Raw genomic sequence first — 19,405 nt, forward strand, 5'->3', positions numbered from 1 at the left:
TACAGAGAAGCAGCACTGGACTGTTTCTCAGTGGTCCAAAGTACTTTTTTCGGATGAAAGCAACTTTTGCATGTAATTCGTAAATCAAGGTGCCAGAGTCTGGAGTAGAGATGTCGCAAACCTCCGATTTTCGGTTCGCGAACCCTGTTCGCGAACTTCCGCGGAAGGTCCGGTTCGCGTAAAAGTTCGCGAACCGCAATAGACTTCAATGGGGAGGCGAACTTTGAAAAATAGTAAAAATTATGCTGGCCAGAAAAGTGATGGAAAACATGTTTCAAGGGGTCTAACACCTGGAGGGGGGCATGGATGAGTGGGATACATGCCAAAAGCCCCGGGGAAAAATCTGGATTTGATGCAAAGCAGCGTTTTAAGGGCAGAAATCACATTGAATGCTAAATTGCAGGCCTAAAGTGCTTTCAAATATCTTGCATGGGTATACATCAATCAGGGAGTGTAATTAGAGTTCTGCTTCACACTGACACACCAAACTCACTGTGTAACGCACTGCAAACAGCTGTGACGGCCATGCTGGACTGGTGCACACCATGGCCACAGTGCAGGCCGTGGCAGTTTTCCAGCCCATATGGTCGCCGGGCTGTGGTAGCTCAATGATAGAACAACAGTGACTGTCCAGCTGATCAAATTTGGTCTGTCCACAATGAAGCAACAACCTTATTATCTTCTTGTATGTAGGTAGGCATAGGTAGGAGTCCCAGTATAGGTAGGTAGGCATAGGTAGGAGACCCAGTATAGGTAGGTAGGCATAGGTAGGAGTCCCAGTAGTTAGCTAGGCATAGGTAGGAGACCCAGTATAGGTAGGTAGGCATAGGTAGGTGCCTCAGTAGTTAGCTAGGCATAGGTAGGAGTTCCAGTATAGGTAGGTAGGCATAGGTAGGTGCCTTAGTAGTTAGCTAGGCATAGGTAGGAGTCCCAGTATAGGTAGGTAGGCATAGGTAGGTGCCTCAGTAGTTAGCTAGGCATAGGTAGGAGACCCAGTATAGGTAGGTAAGCATTGGTAGGAGTCCCAGTATAGGTAGGTAGGCATAGGTAGGTGCCTCAGTAGTTAGCTAGGCATAGGTAGGAGACCCAGTATAGGTAGGTAGGCATAGGTAGGTGTCCCAGTAGTTAGCTAGGCATAGGTAGGAGACCCAGTATAGGTAGGTAGGCATAGGTAGGAGTCCCAGTATAGGTAGGTAGGTAGGCATAGGTAGGTGCCTCAGTAGTTAGCTAGGCATAGGTAGGAGTCCCAGTATAGGTAGGTAGGAATAGGTAGGTGCCTCAGTAGTTAGCTAGGCATAGGTAGGAGACCCAGTATAGGTAGGTAGGCATAGGTAGGTGTCCCAGTAGTTAGCTAGGCATAGGTAGGAGACCCAGTATAGGTAGGTAGGCATAGGTAGAAGTCCCAGTATAGGTAGGTAGGCATAGGTAGGTGCCTCAGTAGTTAGCTAGGCATAGGTAGGAGTCCCAGTATAAGTAGGTAGGCATAGGTAGGTGCCTCAGTAGTTAGCTAGGCATAGGTAGGAGACCCAGTATAGGTAGGTAGGCATAGGTAGGAGTCCCAGTATAGGTAGGTAGGCATAGGTAGGTGCCTCAGTAGTTAGCTAGGCATAGGTAGGAGTCCCAGTATAGGTAGGTAGGCATAGGTAGGTGCCTCAGTAGTTAGCTAGGCATAGGTAGGAGACCCAGTATAGGTAGGTAGGCATAGGTAGGAGTCCCAGTATAGGTAGGTAGGCATAGGTAGGTGCCTCAGTAGTTAGCTAGGCATAGGTAGGAGACCCAGTATAGGTAGGTAGGCATAGGTAGGTGTCCCAGTAGTTAGCTAGGCATAGGTAGGAGACCCAGTATAGGTAGGTAGGCATAGGTAGGTGCCTCAGTAGTTAGCTAGGCATAGGTAGGAGTCCCAGTATAGGTAGGTAGGCATAGGTAGGTGCCTCAGTAGTTAGCTAGGCATAGGTAGGAGACCCAGTATAGGTAGGTAGACATAGGTAGGTGTCCCAGTAGTTAGCTAGGCATAGGTAGGAGACCCAGTATAGGTATGTAGGCATAGGTAGGAGTCCCAGTATAGGTAGGTAGGCATAGGTAGGTGCCTCAGTAGTTAGCTAGGCATAGGTAGGAGACCCAGTATAGGTAGGTAGGCATAGGTAGGAGTCCCAGTAGTTAGCTAGGCATAGGTAGGAGACCCAGTATAGGTAGGTAGGCATAGGTAGGAGTCCCAGTAGTTAGCTAGGCATAGGTAGGAGACCCAGTATAGGTAGGTAGGCATAGGTAGGTGTCCCAGTAGTTAGCTAGGCATAGCCCAGTATAGGTAGGTAGGCATAGGTAGAAGTCCCAGTATAGGTAGGTAGGCATAGGTAGGTGCCTCAGTAGTTAGCTAGGCATAGGTAGGAGACCCAGTATAGGTAGGTAGGCATAGGTAGGTGCCTCAGTAGTTAGCTAGGCATAGGTAGGAGACCCACTATAGGTAGGTAGGCATAGGTAGGAGTCCCAGTATAGGTAGGTAGGCATAGGTAGGAGTCCCAGTAGTTAGCTAGGCATAGGTAGGAGACCCAGTATAGGTAGGTTAGCTAGGCATAGGTAGGAGTCCCAGTATAGGTAGGTAGGCATAGGTAGGTCCCCTAGTATAGGTAGGTAGGTAGGTGTCCCCGTATAGGTAAGTAGGTGCCCCAGTAGTTAGGTAGGCATAGGTAGGTGTCCCAGTATAGATAGTTAGGCAGGGCCTGGCTGGCTCAGTAATAACAATTACCAAGGGCCAGCTGCAACAGATAGGGCTGTATAATGTCAGTGTCAGTGAGCAACACACACACACAAAAAACACATCAGGAAAACATTAGCTCTCAAAAGAGAGCTGAGGGGTGCTGTTTTAGCAATAAAAAGCATTCAGGAGCAAGCCAAGAGCCTAACTAATCTTTCCCTAGGAGAACAAGTCTGCAGCAGCTGTCCCTTTCCTCTCTCTAGCAGGCACACGAGTGAGTGTCATGGCCAGCGAGCCTGCCTTATATAAGGGGGGGGGGGGGGGGGGGGGGCTCCAGGGCTTAGTGTTGCCTGAATGGCTACAATGTGCCTGCTGACTGTGATGCAGAGGGTCAAAGTTGAACCTCATAGTGCATTATGGGGCAAATCGAACTTCCGCAAAAGTTCGCCTGGTGCAGGCGAACGCGAACCCCCAAAGTTCGCCTGGAACCGTTCGCCGGCGAACCGTTCACTACATCTCTAGTCTGGAGAAGGACTGAGAAGGGGGAAATGCCAAAATGCCTGAAGTCCAGTGTCAAGTACCCACAGTCAGTGATGGTCTGGGGTGCCATGTCAGCTGCTGGTGTTGGTCCACTGTGTTTTATCAAGGGCAGGGTCAATGCAGCTAGCTATCAGGAGATTTTGGAGCACTTCGTGCTTCCATCTGCTGAAAAACTTTATGGAGATGAAGATTTCATTTTTCAGCACGACCTGGCACCTGCTCACAGTGCCAAAACGAATGGTAAATGGTTTACTGACCATGGTATTACTGTGCTCAATTGGCCTGCCAACTCTCCTGACCTGAACCCCATAGAGAATCTGTGGGATATTGTGAAGAGAAAGTTGAGAGACACAAGACCCAACACTCTGGATGAGCTTAAGGCCACTATCGAAGCATCCTGGGCCTCCATAACACCTGAGCAGTGCCACAGGCTGATTGCCTCCATGCCACACCGCATTGAAGCAATCATTTCTGCAAAAGGATTCCTGACCAAGTATTGAGTGCATAACTGAATATAATTATTTGAAGGTTGACTTTTTTTGTTTTAAAAACACTTTTCTTTTATTGGTCGAATGAAATATGCTAATTTTTTGAGATAGGAATTTTGGGTTTTCATGAGCTATATGCCAAAATCATCAGTATTAAAACAATAAAAGGCTTGAACTACTTCAGTTGTGTGTAATGAATCTGAAATATATGAAAGTCTAATGTTTATCAGTACACAGGGCCGGCTCGCTCATGAGGCAGGGTAAAACATTTGCCTCAGGCGGCAGATCTGGGGGGGCGGCACCCACCTGTCCATGGATGCTGGGTGCCGCCCGCCGAGCTGGAGGGGTAGCTGACAGAAAGGGGGTATTGGGCCTAGCGGTGGGGAGGGGGGTCGGACCCCCCTCCCTTCGCCTGGGTCCCCTGATCTGCGCTCCTCCTCCAGCGTTAAGTAACCAGCGTGCATAAAGATGAAGAGGCAACGGGCGGGGGAATCACTCACCTCTTCCGCGTTCCATTGTGTGCTCCACTGACGTCACTTCCGGCAATGCCGCCCACTGTATTGTAAGTGGACGGCCTTGCAGGAAGTGACGTCAGTGGAGAGCACGATGGAATGCGGAAGAGGTGAGCGATTCCCCCGCCCGTTGCCTCTTCATCTTTATGCACGCTGGTTACTTAACGCTGGAGGAGGAGCGCAGATCGGGGGACCCAGGCGAGGGAGGGGGGGTCCGACCCCCCCTCCCCACCGCTAGGCCCAATACCCCCTTTCTGTCAGCTACCCCTCCAGCTCGGCCCCCCCCCCCACCCACGGCTGGGGGGGGGGTTGCGATTTTTTCTAATTTTGCCTCAGGCGGCAAAAAGTCTAGGGCCAGCCCTGTCAGTACATAACAGAAAATAATGAACGTTATCACAATATGCTAATTTTTTGAGAAGGACCTGTACATACACACACACACACACACGCACGTACGCACGCACGCACGCACGCACACACACACACACACACACACATACACGTCTAAGTGGTGTTTCCTGGCTTGATTTTGTCCAGATGGTACCCGTCCCAATTTTGGTCCTATATATTTTAGATGAAAATTGTTTGTGAAGGCCTGAAGAAGTTTATTCCGAAACAAGTTGACGTTGTCACCTTTTTAAACAGTTGCATAATTCAACATATGTCATTTGTACTTGATAATGGGATGTTGTTTGCAAAGAAGAATTTGCTTAAAGATTTGTGGATAGTGATTTCTGATGATGTTGTTCTCATTCTGCTGTTGTGGTACAATGTTTTTTTTTTTTTTTTTTTGAATTTTGAATTTGAGACGTTAAGCCTAGCGTGCACAGCTGAGAGGGAGGATCAGAACACAGGACAGTTGGAACTGTGTCTCGTGCTCCCTGTCACCACCTTTCAACCAAAAAAATGAATGCCCCCATGAAAAAGATGGCTGCCCCCATGAAACCACAAACATTTGCCTGTTCTTTTAAAACAGGGTGGGTAAGAGATTATATTGTGTATCTATTTTAATTAACATATCTAATGCAACTTAATGACAGTATGTGTGTTTAGGTTGAAGTTCCCCTTTAAACAATGGTACTCAATATTGTAAAAACAATCATTTGTCACAAGAATTCACAAACCATAAAGAAAGTTGACACAAAAAATGCCTTCAGGAACACTGATTAGTTCAGGGACCCCATGATCCCTTGCACCAATCATTGCTTCCCTGAGGGAGTTTTTTAAAATATATTTTTTATAATTTATTTTTGAAAATATATTTTTTATTTCACACCATTTTTGCTTTTTATAACTTATCGATAACTATTTCTAGAAATAATACTGATCATTGAGGGACTAGAGGACACTGATTGCCCAAGGGATCACAAGTTCACTTGGGCCAATCACTGCAGGCACAGGAAGCCCTTTGACCAATACTGCTGCAGTGAGGGGTCACATGCGTGGGTGCACGTGCATGCTTACGCACAATCATTGTTACAGGAGGTCATGTACTTCCTGTAATCATTTACAGAGAATGATCACTGTTACCAACTGTAACAGCAATCATTCTCACTTGCAGGCATGGATTGGCTCAGGGGACTCATGTCCCCTTCTACCAATCCCTCCTATTTTGGGGTCCAATGGTACTGCTCCTGTGCACGCATAATTACCCCGGCACCCAACTCAGTGTACAGACATGACTCTCCGTGTGGCTGTAGCATTTGCTACACACAGGCTCCTTTTTATACATGAAGTCATATTTATTGGCTATTTCCAGTTCTTTTTTCACCAGGCTCTATTTTACAGTTGTGCTCAAAATTATTCAACCCCCACTGAAATTGAGTGTTTTGGCCAGTTTGACATTAACCACTTTCCCCACCAATACAGTATATCTACGTCAGCTGTGGCACTCTCCAAGCCACAGCGACGTAGATATACTGACCTGCCTTAAGCCCTTTTGTGCAGGGACAGGTGCGCTTCAGAGCGCACCCCCCCCCCGGCACTGTCGGTTGCCTTACTAATTGGCGAAAGGGAACATGTTCCCTTGTAGCCAATTAGTGACCCCCCCGCGGATGAACGATCACCGCTGTAACAAACAGCGTGATCCTTCATCTCCCCCTCCTCCGTGCACAGATGGCTAAAAAAAAGTAAATAAAGCTGCCTCTCTCACCTTTCCTAGTTCCAGCGATGAGCCTGCAGCCTGAGCATCCGATCCCAGCTCTGAACTCAGCCGCGTATTGCCGGTGACCCGGGTCCCGGCTTGATGACGTCATCAAGCCGGGACCCGGGTCACCGGCAATACGCGGCTGAGATCAGAGCTGGGATCGGATGCTCGGGCTGCAGGCTCATCGCTGGAACGAGGTAAGGTGAGAGAGGCAGCTTTATTTACATTTTTTTAGCATCTGTGCACGGAGGGGCTGCCTGATGGGGGGGGGGGGGAGGGGTCATACATCTGGCTACCCACACTGGGGGGGGGGAGGGGGGGGTGCAAAAAAACTGCCAGGCATCTGGGTAACTGGGGGGGATGACATCTGACAATGGGGGATCAGTTGATTATCTGGGGGGGGGGGGGTAACCTAATACTGGGGGCACATCTGGCTATAATTGGTGGGGGGGGGGGGCAATTCTGGGGGTACATATGGCTATAAAGGGGGAAATTTTATCCGGGGGACACAACTGCCTATAATGAGGGGTGCCAATCCTGGCGGCGTTACTGTCTCTCTGTACTGGGGGGTGGTAGATACATGGGACACATCTGACTATACGGGGGTGCCGATATTGGGGTCACATCTGGCTAAACTGGGAAGGTTGGGCTGATACTCGGGGCACATCTGACTATATTAGGGGGGACATTAACTGGTGGAATGGTTTTATAAACTGTGGTACTTTTTATTTTTAAACTGGAATTGTTAAAAACTGAGAAATAATGCATTTTTTTAATTTTTGTTCCCTTTTTTCAATTAAAATGCCTAGAAAACAAAATTGTTCTTGGGACTAAATACCCCCCATTGAAAGCCTGGTTTGTCTTGAAAAAAACGATATATAGATCATTTAGGTGTAGTCAGTAGGGATAAAGTTATTGCTGATTGAATAGGGACACCGCTAAAGCGTCAAAACTGCTCTGGTCAATAAGGGGAAAACAAGGTCTGGATGCGAAGTGGTTAATTTTGATGATTTCAGTCATCTTGTTTACAATTAAATCAAAGAGGCACTTGTAAGTCAGACAAATATAACAACATTTATAATGAAATAACCATAAATGTCTTTTCTATGCTCACATCCTTATCAGTTTTATTCAACCCCCAAGTGACATTCATTCTTAGTACCTAGTACAACATCCTTTTCCAGTTATAACAGCTTTTAAACGTCAAGCATAGCTTGACACAAGTGTCTTGCAGCGATCTACGGGTATCTTAGCCCATTCTTCATGGGCAAAAGTCTCCAGTTCAGTCACATTCTTAGACTTGCTCGCTTCAACTGCTTTCTTTAAGTACCACCAGAGGTTCTAAATCGGATTTAAGTCTGGTGACTGCGATGGCCACTCCAAAAAATGTTCCAGCCTTTAATCTATAACCATACTCTAGTGGACTTGGAGGTATGCTTGGGATTATTGTCCTGTTGAAAGGTCTCCCAAGCCTTGGGTTTGTGACGGACTGCATCACATCTTCATCCAATATCTTCATGGTTCCTTGCACACGCTGAAACGTCCCTGTACCTGCAGAAGCAAAAGAGCCCCAAAGCATGATTGACCCCTCCCCCGCCATGCTTCACAGTAGGCAAGGTGTTCTTTTCTTCATAGGCCTTGTTCTTCCTCCTCCAAACATCCATGGGCCCAGTTCTAATTTTGTTTTATCAGTCCACAGAACACTATCCTAAAACTTTTGTGGTTTGTCCACATGACTTTTGGCATACTGCAGTCGACTCTTCTTATTCTTTGTAGACAGCAAGGGGGTGCACCTGGGAGTTCTGGCATGGAGGCCTTCAGTACAGAGTGTGTGCCTTATTGTCTGAGCTAAAACTTCACTACCCGCATCTGACAAATCTTTTTTCAGTTCCTCAGCAATCACATGGGGACTTTTCTCCACTTGGTGCTTCAGGTAGCGCACAGCAGTCAAAGTCAGCATCTTTTTTCTGCCACGACCAAGTAGCGTTTCAACAGTGCCGTTTGCCTTGAATTTGTGAATGATGCTTCCTATGGTGTCTCTTGGTATGTTCAACATCTTTGCAATCTTCTTATAGCCATTGCCCTTCCTGTGAAGAGAAATCACCTCTTCTCTTGTCTTCCTGGACCATTCTCTTGACTTCACCATGTTTGTAAACACACCAGTAAATGTCTAGAAGGAGCTGAGTATCACAGTCATTTTAAATCGGCCTAATTGGTGCTTATTATGCTTGATTTCTGCTCGTTAACATCCACAGGTATTTTCAATACCTGATCGAAAACACTTGAATGAATCTTACCTCTGTTCTCAAGAGTGGTCGTCTTTAAGGGCTGCGTAATATGTTGGCGCTTTATAAATACAATAAATAATAATAATAATAAATAATTGTGTCAATAAAGAAATCACACAAAAAAAAAAAAACATTTAATACTGTATTACAAAAACAATTGATGTCATTTTAGTTCCATTTGGTTCTTTAAAAAGTCATTGCAAGATTTAATTCTGAACACAATTACAAATGTACACTAAATTCCTTAAAACCCTCTACAGAATTGGGGGTTGAATCATTTTGAACACAACTGTACATGTGCGCCCCAGCCTATCTTTGTTTTGGAAGTCCCGTGCCACTTAAATAGAGATGTCGCGAGCCTCCGATTTTCGGTTCGCGAACTCTGTTCGCGAACCTTCGCGGAAGGTTCGTTTGCGGAAAAGTTCGCGAACCGCAATAGACTTCAATGGGGATGAGAACTTTGAAAAATAGAAAAAATTATGCTGGCCAGAAAAGTGATGGAAAAGATGTTTCAAGGGGTCTAACACCTGGAGGGGGGCATGGCGGAGTGGGATACATGCCAAAAGTCCCGGGGAAAAATCTGGATGTGACGCAAAACAGCGTTTTAAGGGCAGAAATCACATTGAATGCTAAATTGCAGGCCTAACGTGCTTTAAAACATCTTGCATGTGTATATGTTACGGCCAAAACCAGAAATCGGCCAATTCTAGAATTGGCCGGCCGTTTCTAGAACTGGCCAATTTGACGTCGGCCAAAGCCTAAAATGCTGGGAATTTCTGACATTGGCCGGCCAGTTCTAGAAATGGCCAAAGTCAGTCGGCCAAAGTCCAAAACGCACAAATCCCAGAACATCGCGGGGGTCCTGTCCAGCACCATCCATGGCACTCGGAACTTCCTCTCTGCTCTGAAAGATACAGCATAATGTTTTTAAAGAAAAGCATTTCTTTGTTTCACCTGATACAAATCCTGCAATAAATCTGCAGTGTGGCTACTTCCTGCTTTCATGGAAGCAGGCATAGTGTTAACATCCTGTGCTTTCGAATTAGCTTATCTGACATGGCAGTCAGGTGACACAGGGAAGAGATCAAATTACAACTTTGATTAGTCACAGATGAGGAGGAATTAGACAGGCTAAACTCGCTAAATACATACAGGCTCAGAAGGAAGCCGGCAGGAAGAAGATGGAGAGAAGGAATGAAAGTGCTATTTCGTCGGCAAAACAGCAGCAGGAAAGGCATCCCTGGGTCCTGACTCCTGAGAAACAAGATGGAAGGCAGCGGGGAGGCGTGAGAAGGCGGAAGGCAGCGGGGAGCAGTGAGAAGGCGGAAGGCAGCAGTGAGAAGGCGGAAGGCAGCGGGGAGCAGTGAGAAGGCGGAAGGCAGCGGGGAGCAGTGAGAAGGCGGAAGGCAGAGGGGAGCAGTGAGAAGGCGGAAGGCAGAGGGGAGCAGTGAGAAGGCGGAAGGCAGAGGGGAGCAGTGAGAAGGCGGAAGGCAACGGGGAGCAGTGAGAAGGCGGAAGGCAGCGGGGAGCAGTGAGAAGGCAGAAGGCAGCGGGGAGCAGTGAGAAGGCGGAAGGCAGCGGGGAGCAGTGAGAAGGCGGAAGGCAGCGGGGAGCAGTGAGAAGGCAGAAGGCAGCGGGGAGCAGTGAGAAGGCGGAAGGCAGAGGGGAGCAGTGAGAAGGCGGAAGGCAACGGGGAGCAGTGAGAAGACGGAAGGCAGCGGGGAGCAGTGAGAAGGAGGAAGGCAGAGGGGAGCAATGAGAAGGCAGAAGGCAGAATTGGACGAGCGGGGAATTGAAGAGCAGGGAATTGAAAACCAGGGGACAGCGGCACAACTTGCAGTGAACGGAGAGCTGGGCATCGGCACAACATGCAGGCAGACGAACAGGGAACTGGACGGGCAGAAGGCGCAACATGCAGGCAGAGGAACGGGGAACTGGACGGGCAGAAGCGCAACATGCAGGCAGACGAACGGGGAACTGGACGGGCAGAAGTGCAACATGCAGGCAGACGAACGGGGAACTGGACGGGCAGAAGCGCAACATGCAGGCAGCTGCAGATGAACGGGGAACTGGACGGGCAAAAGCGCAACATGCAGGCAGCCGCAGACGAACAGGGAACTGGACGGGCAGAAGCGCAACATGCAGACAGCCGCAGAGGAACGGGGAACTGGACAGGCAGAAGCGCAACATGCAGGCAGACGAACGGGGAACTGGACGGGCAGGCTGGATACGAACAGGGAATTGAAAAGCGGGGGACAGCGGCACTACTTGCAGTGCACAGAGAGTGGGACAGCACTTCCTAAGAGGTGAGCTTTTAGACTTGGCCAGCCACATTTAGTCAGAATGCATTCTGGCCGGCCAAAGTCCGAAATTCTGCAGCATTTCTTATATTGGCCGCTTCAGGCGGCCACTTCGCGTTGTGACCGGCCAGAACCCGAAGTGGCCAGACTTCGGGTTCTGGCCGTAACATATACATCAATCAGGGAGTGTAATTAGTGTACTGCTTCACACTGACACACCAAACTCACTGTGTAATGCACCGCAAGTCACCAGCTGTTTGCGTAGTGACAGCCATGCTGGACTGGTGCGCACCGTGGCCAGAGTGTAGGCCGTGGCGGTTTTCAAGCCCATATGGTCGCCGGTCTGTGGTAGCTCAATGATAGAACAACAGTGACTGTCCAGCTAATCAAATTTGGTCTGTCCACAATGAAGCAACAACCTTAATATCTTTTGTGTGCCACCCCCATCCGAGACACTCAAATAGACAGCAGTCATTGCTTCATTGTGATACGCAAGCCCCTTCACGGTAAGGCAAGGTAATGATCACAAAGGGGGATGGGCACATGTACGTGCCTTTTGTTTTTTTGTTGCAGCCGCCCGCAGTGCAGCCAGAAAAATTAGGCAGGCATGTACACGCACCAGAAAAATTAGTGTAGCGGCCGCTGCTAGCAGCGGCTTTAAGGAATCCGCCTAGAGTCCTGGACCCTGTTGGTGGTGGCGGAGAAGGCAAGCGGCCTGCAGGCAGAGATGCTGTGTGTGGGGACTGACTTAGTCTTCAGTCGTGCAGTAGCCCTCCGTGATCCATGCCTCATTCATTTTGATAAAGGTCAGGTACTGAACACTGTCGTGACTTAGGCGACTTCTCTTCACAGTGACAATGCCTCCAGCTGCACTGAAGGTCCGTTCTGACAGGACACTTGCGGCAGGGCAAGAGAGAAGTTGTATGGCAAATTGGGACAGCTCTGGCCATGGGTCAAGCCTGCGCAACCAGTAGTCCAAGGGTTCATCGTCGCTTTTCGCAGTGTCTACATCCACACTCAAGGCCAGGTAGTCGGCTACCTGCCGGTCCAGGCGTTGGTGGAGGGTGGATCCGGAAGGATTATGGCGAGGAGTTGGACTAAAGAATGTCCGCATGTCCGACATCACTCTGAGATCGCTGGAGCGTCCTGTCCTTGCCTGCGTGGACTTGGGAGGAGGAGGGTTACTGCCAGTGGTACCTTGATTGCATTGTGCAGCCACATCACCCTAAAACGCATTGTAAAGCATCATCGACAGCTTGTTCTGCAAGTGCTGCATCCTTTCCGTCTTCTGTTGAGTTGGTAACAGGTCCGCCACTTTGTGCCTGTACCGAGGGTCTAGTAGCGTGGCCATCCAGTACAGGTCATTCGCCTTGAGTTTTTTGATACGGGGGTCCCTCAACAGGCTGGACAACATTAAAGAGGCCATCTGCACAAATCTGGATGCAGACGTACTCTCCATCTTCTCTTGCTCTTCCTCAGTGATGGGATGCAACTCCTCTTCCTCCCCCCAACCACGAATAATACCACGGGAACCTGGAGCAGCGGAAGCCCCTGTGACGGCTGCCGCGGTTCTGCCTCTTCCTCCTCCACAGAAACACCTTCCTCATCATCATCATCATCAGAGTCTGACTCCTCTCCTTCCCCACTCCTCTTCTTCCTCTCCTCCTCCTCCCCCCTCTGTGCTGCTGCAGGTGTTGTGGAAACATCAGGTTCGGATGTAAATCGCTCCCACGAACCCCTGCTGCCGTAACTGTTCTCGTTCACGTTCCTCCACAGCTGTATCCACCACTCTACGCACGGCACGCTCCAGGAAGTAAGCGTAGGGTATCAAGTCGCTGATGGTGCCCTCAGCGCGACTCACAGGTTAGGTCACCTCCTCAAAGCGCTCCATAACCCTGCATGTATTTCGCATCAGTGTCCAGTTGTTGGGCCACAACATCCCCATCTTCCCAGATTGTGTCCTTGTACTGTAATGATACAGGTACTGGGTGACGGCTTTCTCCTGGTCTAGCAGGCGAGGGAACATCAGCAGGGTGGAATTCCAGCGAGTCGGGATATCGCAAATCAGGCATCTCAGCGGCAAGTTGTTTCTATGCTGAATGTCCACAAAGCAAGCCATGGCCGTGTAAGAAGGGGCGTTTCTTGGAGATCGGGGCACCTGTGGGCACCAGGTGGGGAGGTATATGCAGCGCGGCGCAGCAAAAAATGGGTGTGGCCATGCGGTGAGTGGGCATGGCCATGGGTGGGGCCAAAAGTACATGAACTTAGCAGCGGTGTAAGCTACAGATATCGGGCCTGCCCATCGAAATATTGGATGGGGCCCCCTGTCCTTTATTTAGATAATTTACAATCAGTATAGGCATAGATCAAAGATGTATACGCACATACAATTTTGATTGGTCAATCACTGACCAATTTTACCACCCCCATGCAGTAAGTGGGCCACCAGACAATGAATTTGATGAACAGAGCTAAAATTGGCTAATCAAAATTGTATGTGTGTACCAGGCTTTACAGCTAATACTGTACATACTGAAAGTAGCAGGGATCAGCATACAATACAGCTGGTTTACAATCAGTAAAGGCACAGAGTAACACTTCACACTGTACACACTGGAGGTAGATCAGCACACAGTGCAGGCACTAGAGAACAGTGTATACTGTACATACTGTAGGCAGCAGAATTCAGCACACTGCAGCTAGCGTGCCAAAAATATGAGGATCATGTTGTGCGGTGCACTTATCGTGCTGCACCGAAAAATGGTGGGCCATGGACCAGAATGTAGGTGTGGTAACGAGTGGAGACAAATTTACATGAACCTAGCAATGGTGGGACATTAGATTTATTGGTGGCAAACCTTTTGGAGGCCGAGTGCCCAAACTGCAACCCAAAAGTCACTTATCTATCGCAAAGTGGCAACAGCAATTTAAACTAAATACTGTACAAACGTTTTATAACGCATATAACTACCTTTACTGTTCAGTGAACCCAGCTCACTGCATCTCTCTACCTTTACTGTTCAGTGAACCCACCTCACTGCATCTTCTGAGCACTGTATTTTGGGACAGGTCCGCAAGAAATCACAGCAACACCACCTCGCACAGACCTGCCGGTGCCTGGTGGCCTTCCTCTGGATCTGCCTCTACCTCTTCCTCGACCTGGTTTGTCCATTTTGTCCATCTCGGGGGGATGCTAGGTATATGCAGTGAGCTGGGTTCACTCAACACAACAGGTAGTTAGATGCAGTGAGCTGGGTTCACTGAACAGTAAAGGTAGTTAGACGCAGTGAGCTGGGTTCACTGAACAGTAAAGGTAGTTAAATGCAGTGAGCTGGGTTCACTGAACACAACAGGTAGATGCAGTGAGGTGGGTTCACTGAACAGTAAAGGTAGAGAGATGCAGTGAGCTGGGTTCACTGAACAGTAAAGGTAGTTATATGCAGTGAGGTGGGTTCACTGAACAATAAAGATAGTTATATGCAGTGAGGTGGGTTCACTCAACACAACAGGTAGTTAGATGCAGTGAGGTGGGTTCACTGAACACAACAGGTAGTTAGATGCAGTGAGGTGGGTTCACTGAACAATAAAGGTAGTTATATGCAGTGAGGTGGGTTCACTCAACACAAAGCTGGGTATATGCAGTGATGAGGTGGGTTCACTGAACACAACAGGTATTTAGATGCAGTGAGGTGGGTTCACTCAACACAAAGCTAGGTATATGGAGTGATGAGGTGGGTTAAGTAAACACAACAGGTACTGGGTATATGCAGCACTGGGTAGTACAATGTGCAGCTCCCTGTCACACACACAGGTAGTCACTGAATGTGCTGGGCTGCTGGCAGTGGCACACACACTATGAATTAGCAAGGCTGTGCATGCAACAAAAGTGTCAGTTTGACACACAGAAAAAAAAATACAGGATTAGCTCTGATAAGAGCTGTTGAGGGGTGCTATAAAAGCAATAATAATCAGCCAGGAGCAAGCTAAGCAGCCAAGAACCTAACTAATCTGTCCCTCGGAGAACATTCTGCAGCAGCTCTCCCTAGTCTGTCTAATAGCAGGCAGACGAGTGAGTGTAATGGCCGCCGGAGGCTGCCTTATATAAGGGAGGGTGGGGGCTCCAGGGCTTAGTGTAGCCGGAATGGCTACAATGTGCCTGCTGACTGTGATGCAGAGGGTCAAAGTTGACCCTCATAGTGCATTATGGGGTGAATCGAACTTCCGCAAAAGTTCGCCTGGTGCAGGCGAGTGCGAACCACCAAAGTTCGCCTGGAACCATTCAAAGGCGAACCGTTCGCTACATCTCTACACTTAATTTGGCCCAGTTCCCAATGCACACCATAGACCTACCTTACTGGAGGATCTCCATGTTATGTCTGATGTGTTGATCTGAAGCTGCTGATCTTCTGAAGCCCAGGGGGTAAATATACCCACAGTGTTCACACTGGAAGAATCCTCTTTTGCTACAGAATTAGTTATCCTGTAGTGATAAACAAATTCTCTGTCTTCATTAAATAATGGCATTGGTCCACTTGGCTCAAAAGAATGTGTAATAGATTTAAGCTGATGATAAATCTAAATAAGAAATACAGAAATTAAAATAAACACATGAAGAAACATTGATGAAAATGAGTAACTAAACATACAACGCCACAGCAGGGGGGAGGGGAGCAGAGAGAAGGCTTATACTGTACATGTTACAGCAATTATATGATGGCTGCACCTGTTATGTAAAGACTGCTTCAGATTTACATCCTACGGTGCTAAACCTCGAGCCGTGGCAATCATCATTTCAGCACTGTCGATTTACGGGAATGGATAGCACTGGCATGATTGTTTACTGCCCATTAACATCATTTGTGTAAATGTCACATTCCACTCATGATATTATTTGTTGTTTAATGCGATCCTGGAAGCTACATGCAGCTTGCTAAGTGCCACGCCTCCGTATCCTCCTGCGGAGGTTAACTACTTAACCACTTCAGGATCACCAGTAGTATTAAAACACCCCATTGGTCCCTGTTAATGTACCAATGGACATTTTAAAATGTTCAGTGTTTAAAACACTCATGCATGCACATGGGAGCACGCATGTGCATGCGCATGCGTATGTATGTGCGGGAGGACCCGCGGTTGCATGTGCATGAGCACACATAAACTAATTTGCACTAATGTGCACTTTAAAAGTAACTACCTGCTTCCTTTAACCACTGGCAGCCTATCTGTCCTTTGCCACAGCTCTAGCATCCCGGGATCCCCTCCGCTGCAGATGCCAAACATGCCAGATCGGCATCTTCTGTGTCTGCCAAGAGCTCACAGCCAAGCACTCACGCAGGCACAAAGGATACCGTCCTGACAAGATTGGCATCTGTAACAGAGGCAGAACTGTAGCGAGGATTAGAGATGGCTTGAACCTCTGATTTTAGGTTTGCGAACCTCGAACGCGAACTTCCGCAAAAGTTTGGGTTTGCACGAACTTTGCAAATACAGCAATAGTCTTCAATAGGTGAGCTTTCAAAACTTCAAACATTAATTCTGGCCACAAAAGTGACGGAAAAAAATGTTTGAAGGGGGTCTAACACCTGGAGGGGGGCATGGCGGAGTGGGATACACGGCAAAAGTCCCAGGGAACATTACGGATTTGACGCACAGCAGCGTTTCAAAGGCCGAAAACACATTGCAATGCTAAATTGGAGGCATAAAGTGCTTTAAAACATCTTGCGTGTGTATACATCAATCAGCCTTAACCCAGAAGAAAGCACAGCAGAGGCTTTTCTTCCTCCGCCAACTGAAGAAGTTCGGCATGGCTCAAGAGCTACTGACGTTTTTTTACACCGCCACCATCGAGTCCGTCCTCTGCTCCTCCATCCTAGTCTGGTGCGCTGGCTCCTCCACCAGAGACAGATACAAACTTCAGAGGGTCGTTAGATCGGCGGAGAGAATCATCGGCAGACCTCTACCTTCGCTTGACCTCCTCCACAACTCCAGGCTACGCTCAAGAGCACAGAGGATTGCTGGCGACCCCTCTCACCCTGGCCAGCGGTTCTTCAGCAGACTTCCGTTAGGCCGTAGGCAGTGCAGTTTCTAGGTCAAACTGCTCCCAGGGCGAGGGTCAAAAAATACGCCCCCCCCCCCCAGTACAGGTGGTGATGCCACTTGCCTCTTGCTGGCTCCCAGACTCCCTCAGCCAAGGCTGGATTTGTATTTTTCACTACCCAAGGCCTCACCGACCGCCACTCCTAAGACCTAAGGTCCATGTACATGGTTGACCAATATCGCTCTTCACATATATTCATTAGGTTGTCAGTTTTAGGGAGCAAGGTCCACGAAGGCACACTGCTGAGCTATACTTTCTATTAAATGAAAAAAGGAGCAGGTGAGAGATACAATCGGCTGGCACATAGTGTCTGGGAATGTGCGAGCACAGTGGGCTTATTTGTTATTAGCCATTTAACGAATTACCAATGTTGTGAGTAAACTATAAACACGGCAAATTCTCAACCAAACTTCTTCTTCTAGCATGCTATGGGAGGGCCGGCATATGTGGAAAGATGCAGTTATACAAGAATATGTTTCGGGAGGGGGGGGGGGGTGTGGTAACAGCCTGTTGCAGGAATGGGCGGGAGCCATAGATGGTAGAGGAAAACAGGATCTGACACTGACTGAAGAGGTTAGCTTTGCCAAACATTATATCAATCAGGTGTAAATAAGCAGGAATGGGAATAAGGAAGGATGTCTATTACAGAGAGGAGATAGCATGCAGCACTACAGACTACACAACACATACATAAATGTATGACTATGGTAGGAATTATATTGTGAGCCCCTCTGAGGGGACAGTGTAGCTGAGACTTGGATTTATGGGGAGCAACAATCTGAATGCAATAGGATGAGGTGTGAAGTAGCAGTTTGGTATTTATGTTTGGAGGAAAACGCTTAAAAAAAAAGTACAGAAGGAGTTTACACTTTCTTAAAGAGACCCTGTATTAAAAAAAAAACATCCCCTGGGGGGGTACTTACCTTGGGAGGGGGAAGCCTCAATGTCCCAATGAGGCTTCCCCCTCCCCTGTAGCTGCAGACAATCCAGCGCTGGCTCCCCCGAAGCCTCCCGCAATCCTCCCCTGACTTGCTATATTTACCTTCCCTGGCTCCAGCGGGTGGCGCTGTTGCAGCTCTCAGAACAAAAACAGCCAATTCCAATTAGGTTCGCTCTACTGGGCAGGCACAGGAGAGATACGTAAAGAGAGCACTTTCTCTTCCGCAGACTGGCTGAACTAATGGGACCCGATACCAGAGCTGAAGGCAGCGGAGGACAGCGGCGTGGGAGCGCTCTGTGCTCATGAGGCTGGAGGAAGCCCCAGGTATGTATAAAACGGTAAGTATGACTGATCTCTAGTACATTTTAAAGAGAACCAGAGGTGGGTTTTAAGAATGCCATTAGGACACAGAGGCTGGTACTGCATACAATGACCAGCCTCTGTTACTATACTGTGCCCCCCAGGCCCCCCCTGCGCTCTGCTGTCCCCCAGAAATCAAACCACCATGATAGCGACATGCAGCCTGCCACTAGCAGGCTGTTTACCTCTGAGTGTCTGTCACCACCGCTTCTCCGCCTCCTCTATAGCGCAGCTCCCCGCCTCCGTAAGCTGATTGGAGGGAAGGGACGCAGACGGGGAGCAGCGCTATAGAGGAGGCGGGGAAGCGGCGGTGACAGACACTCAGAGGTAAACAGCCTGCTAGCAACACGCTGCATGTCGCTAGCACGGCGGTTTGATTTCTGGGGGACAGCAGAGCGCAGGGGGGGCCTGGGGGGCACAGTATAGTAACAAAGGCTGGTCATTGTATGCAGAACCTCTGTGTCCTAATGGCATTCTTCGGGTACTCTTTAAAAACAGGGTGTCAGATTATGCAGCTGCACTCTCTGGACAAACAAAGTGAAATTAAATCTTCCCAGCTCACTGCCTGTGTGCTTCCATAGTCCACCTCACTACTACAAACTGTAAGCCCTGTGCACACAGAAACACCTCCTCACTGTGCTCTGTCAGTGACTACAAGAGACAGGAATTCCCATCCATCACCATAGCTGTAGGGGAACCTCATATACCAAACTTCTTGACCCACAACTTCAGTTCAGCCATCTCGTGTGCTGTCTGACATAAAAAGCTCCCCTGCCTGATGCAATACATAAAAAAAAAAAATTCTAAGTCAATTCATTTCCTCCTGCAAAATTAATCTTCCCCACTAAAGTTCACCTGGTGGGAGTGAGAGTGCTTACAAGTTACTCTCATCGCCAGAGCCGGATTAAGACTAAATGGGGCCCTAAGCAAAGTAGTAGATTTGGGCCCCCATCCCTCAACCCACTGCTGAAAGACGGCGAGGGACCAGGAGAACAACAAGGGGCTGAAGAACCTCCAGGTAAGTTAAACTGGCAGCTATTAT

At 48.5% G+C, this 19,405-nt stretch overlaps 1 protein-coding gene across 1 annotated transcript in view; it reads right to left on the reverse strand.

The window, feature by feature from the left end:
- The window catches only part of LOC137546547 (vomeronasal type-2 receptor 26-like), a 150,057-nt gene that overhangs the window by 76,791 nt on the left and 53,861 nt on the right, over positions 1-19,405 (reverse strand). Inside the window, exon 6 of the mRNA XM_068269191.1 lies at positions 15,317-15,541. Within this exon, the coding sequence (XP_068125292.1) occupies positions 15,317-15,541 (225 nt within the window). The remainder of the gene's footprint in view (positions 1-15,316; positions 15,542-19,405) is intronic.

Source organism: Hyperolius riggenbachi, chromosome 1 (assembly GCF_040937935.1).
Source record: "Hyperolius riggenbachi isolate aHypRig1 chromosome 1, aHypRig1.pri, whole genome shotgun sequence".
Classification (NCBI taxonomy): Eukaryota; Metazoa; Chordata; class Amphibia; order Anura; family Hyperoliidae; genus Hyperolius; species Hyperolius riggenbachi.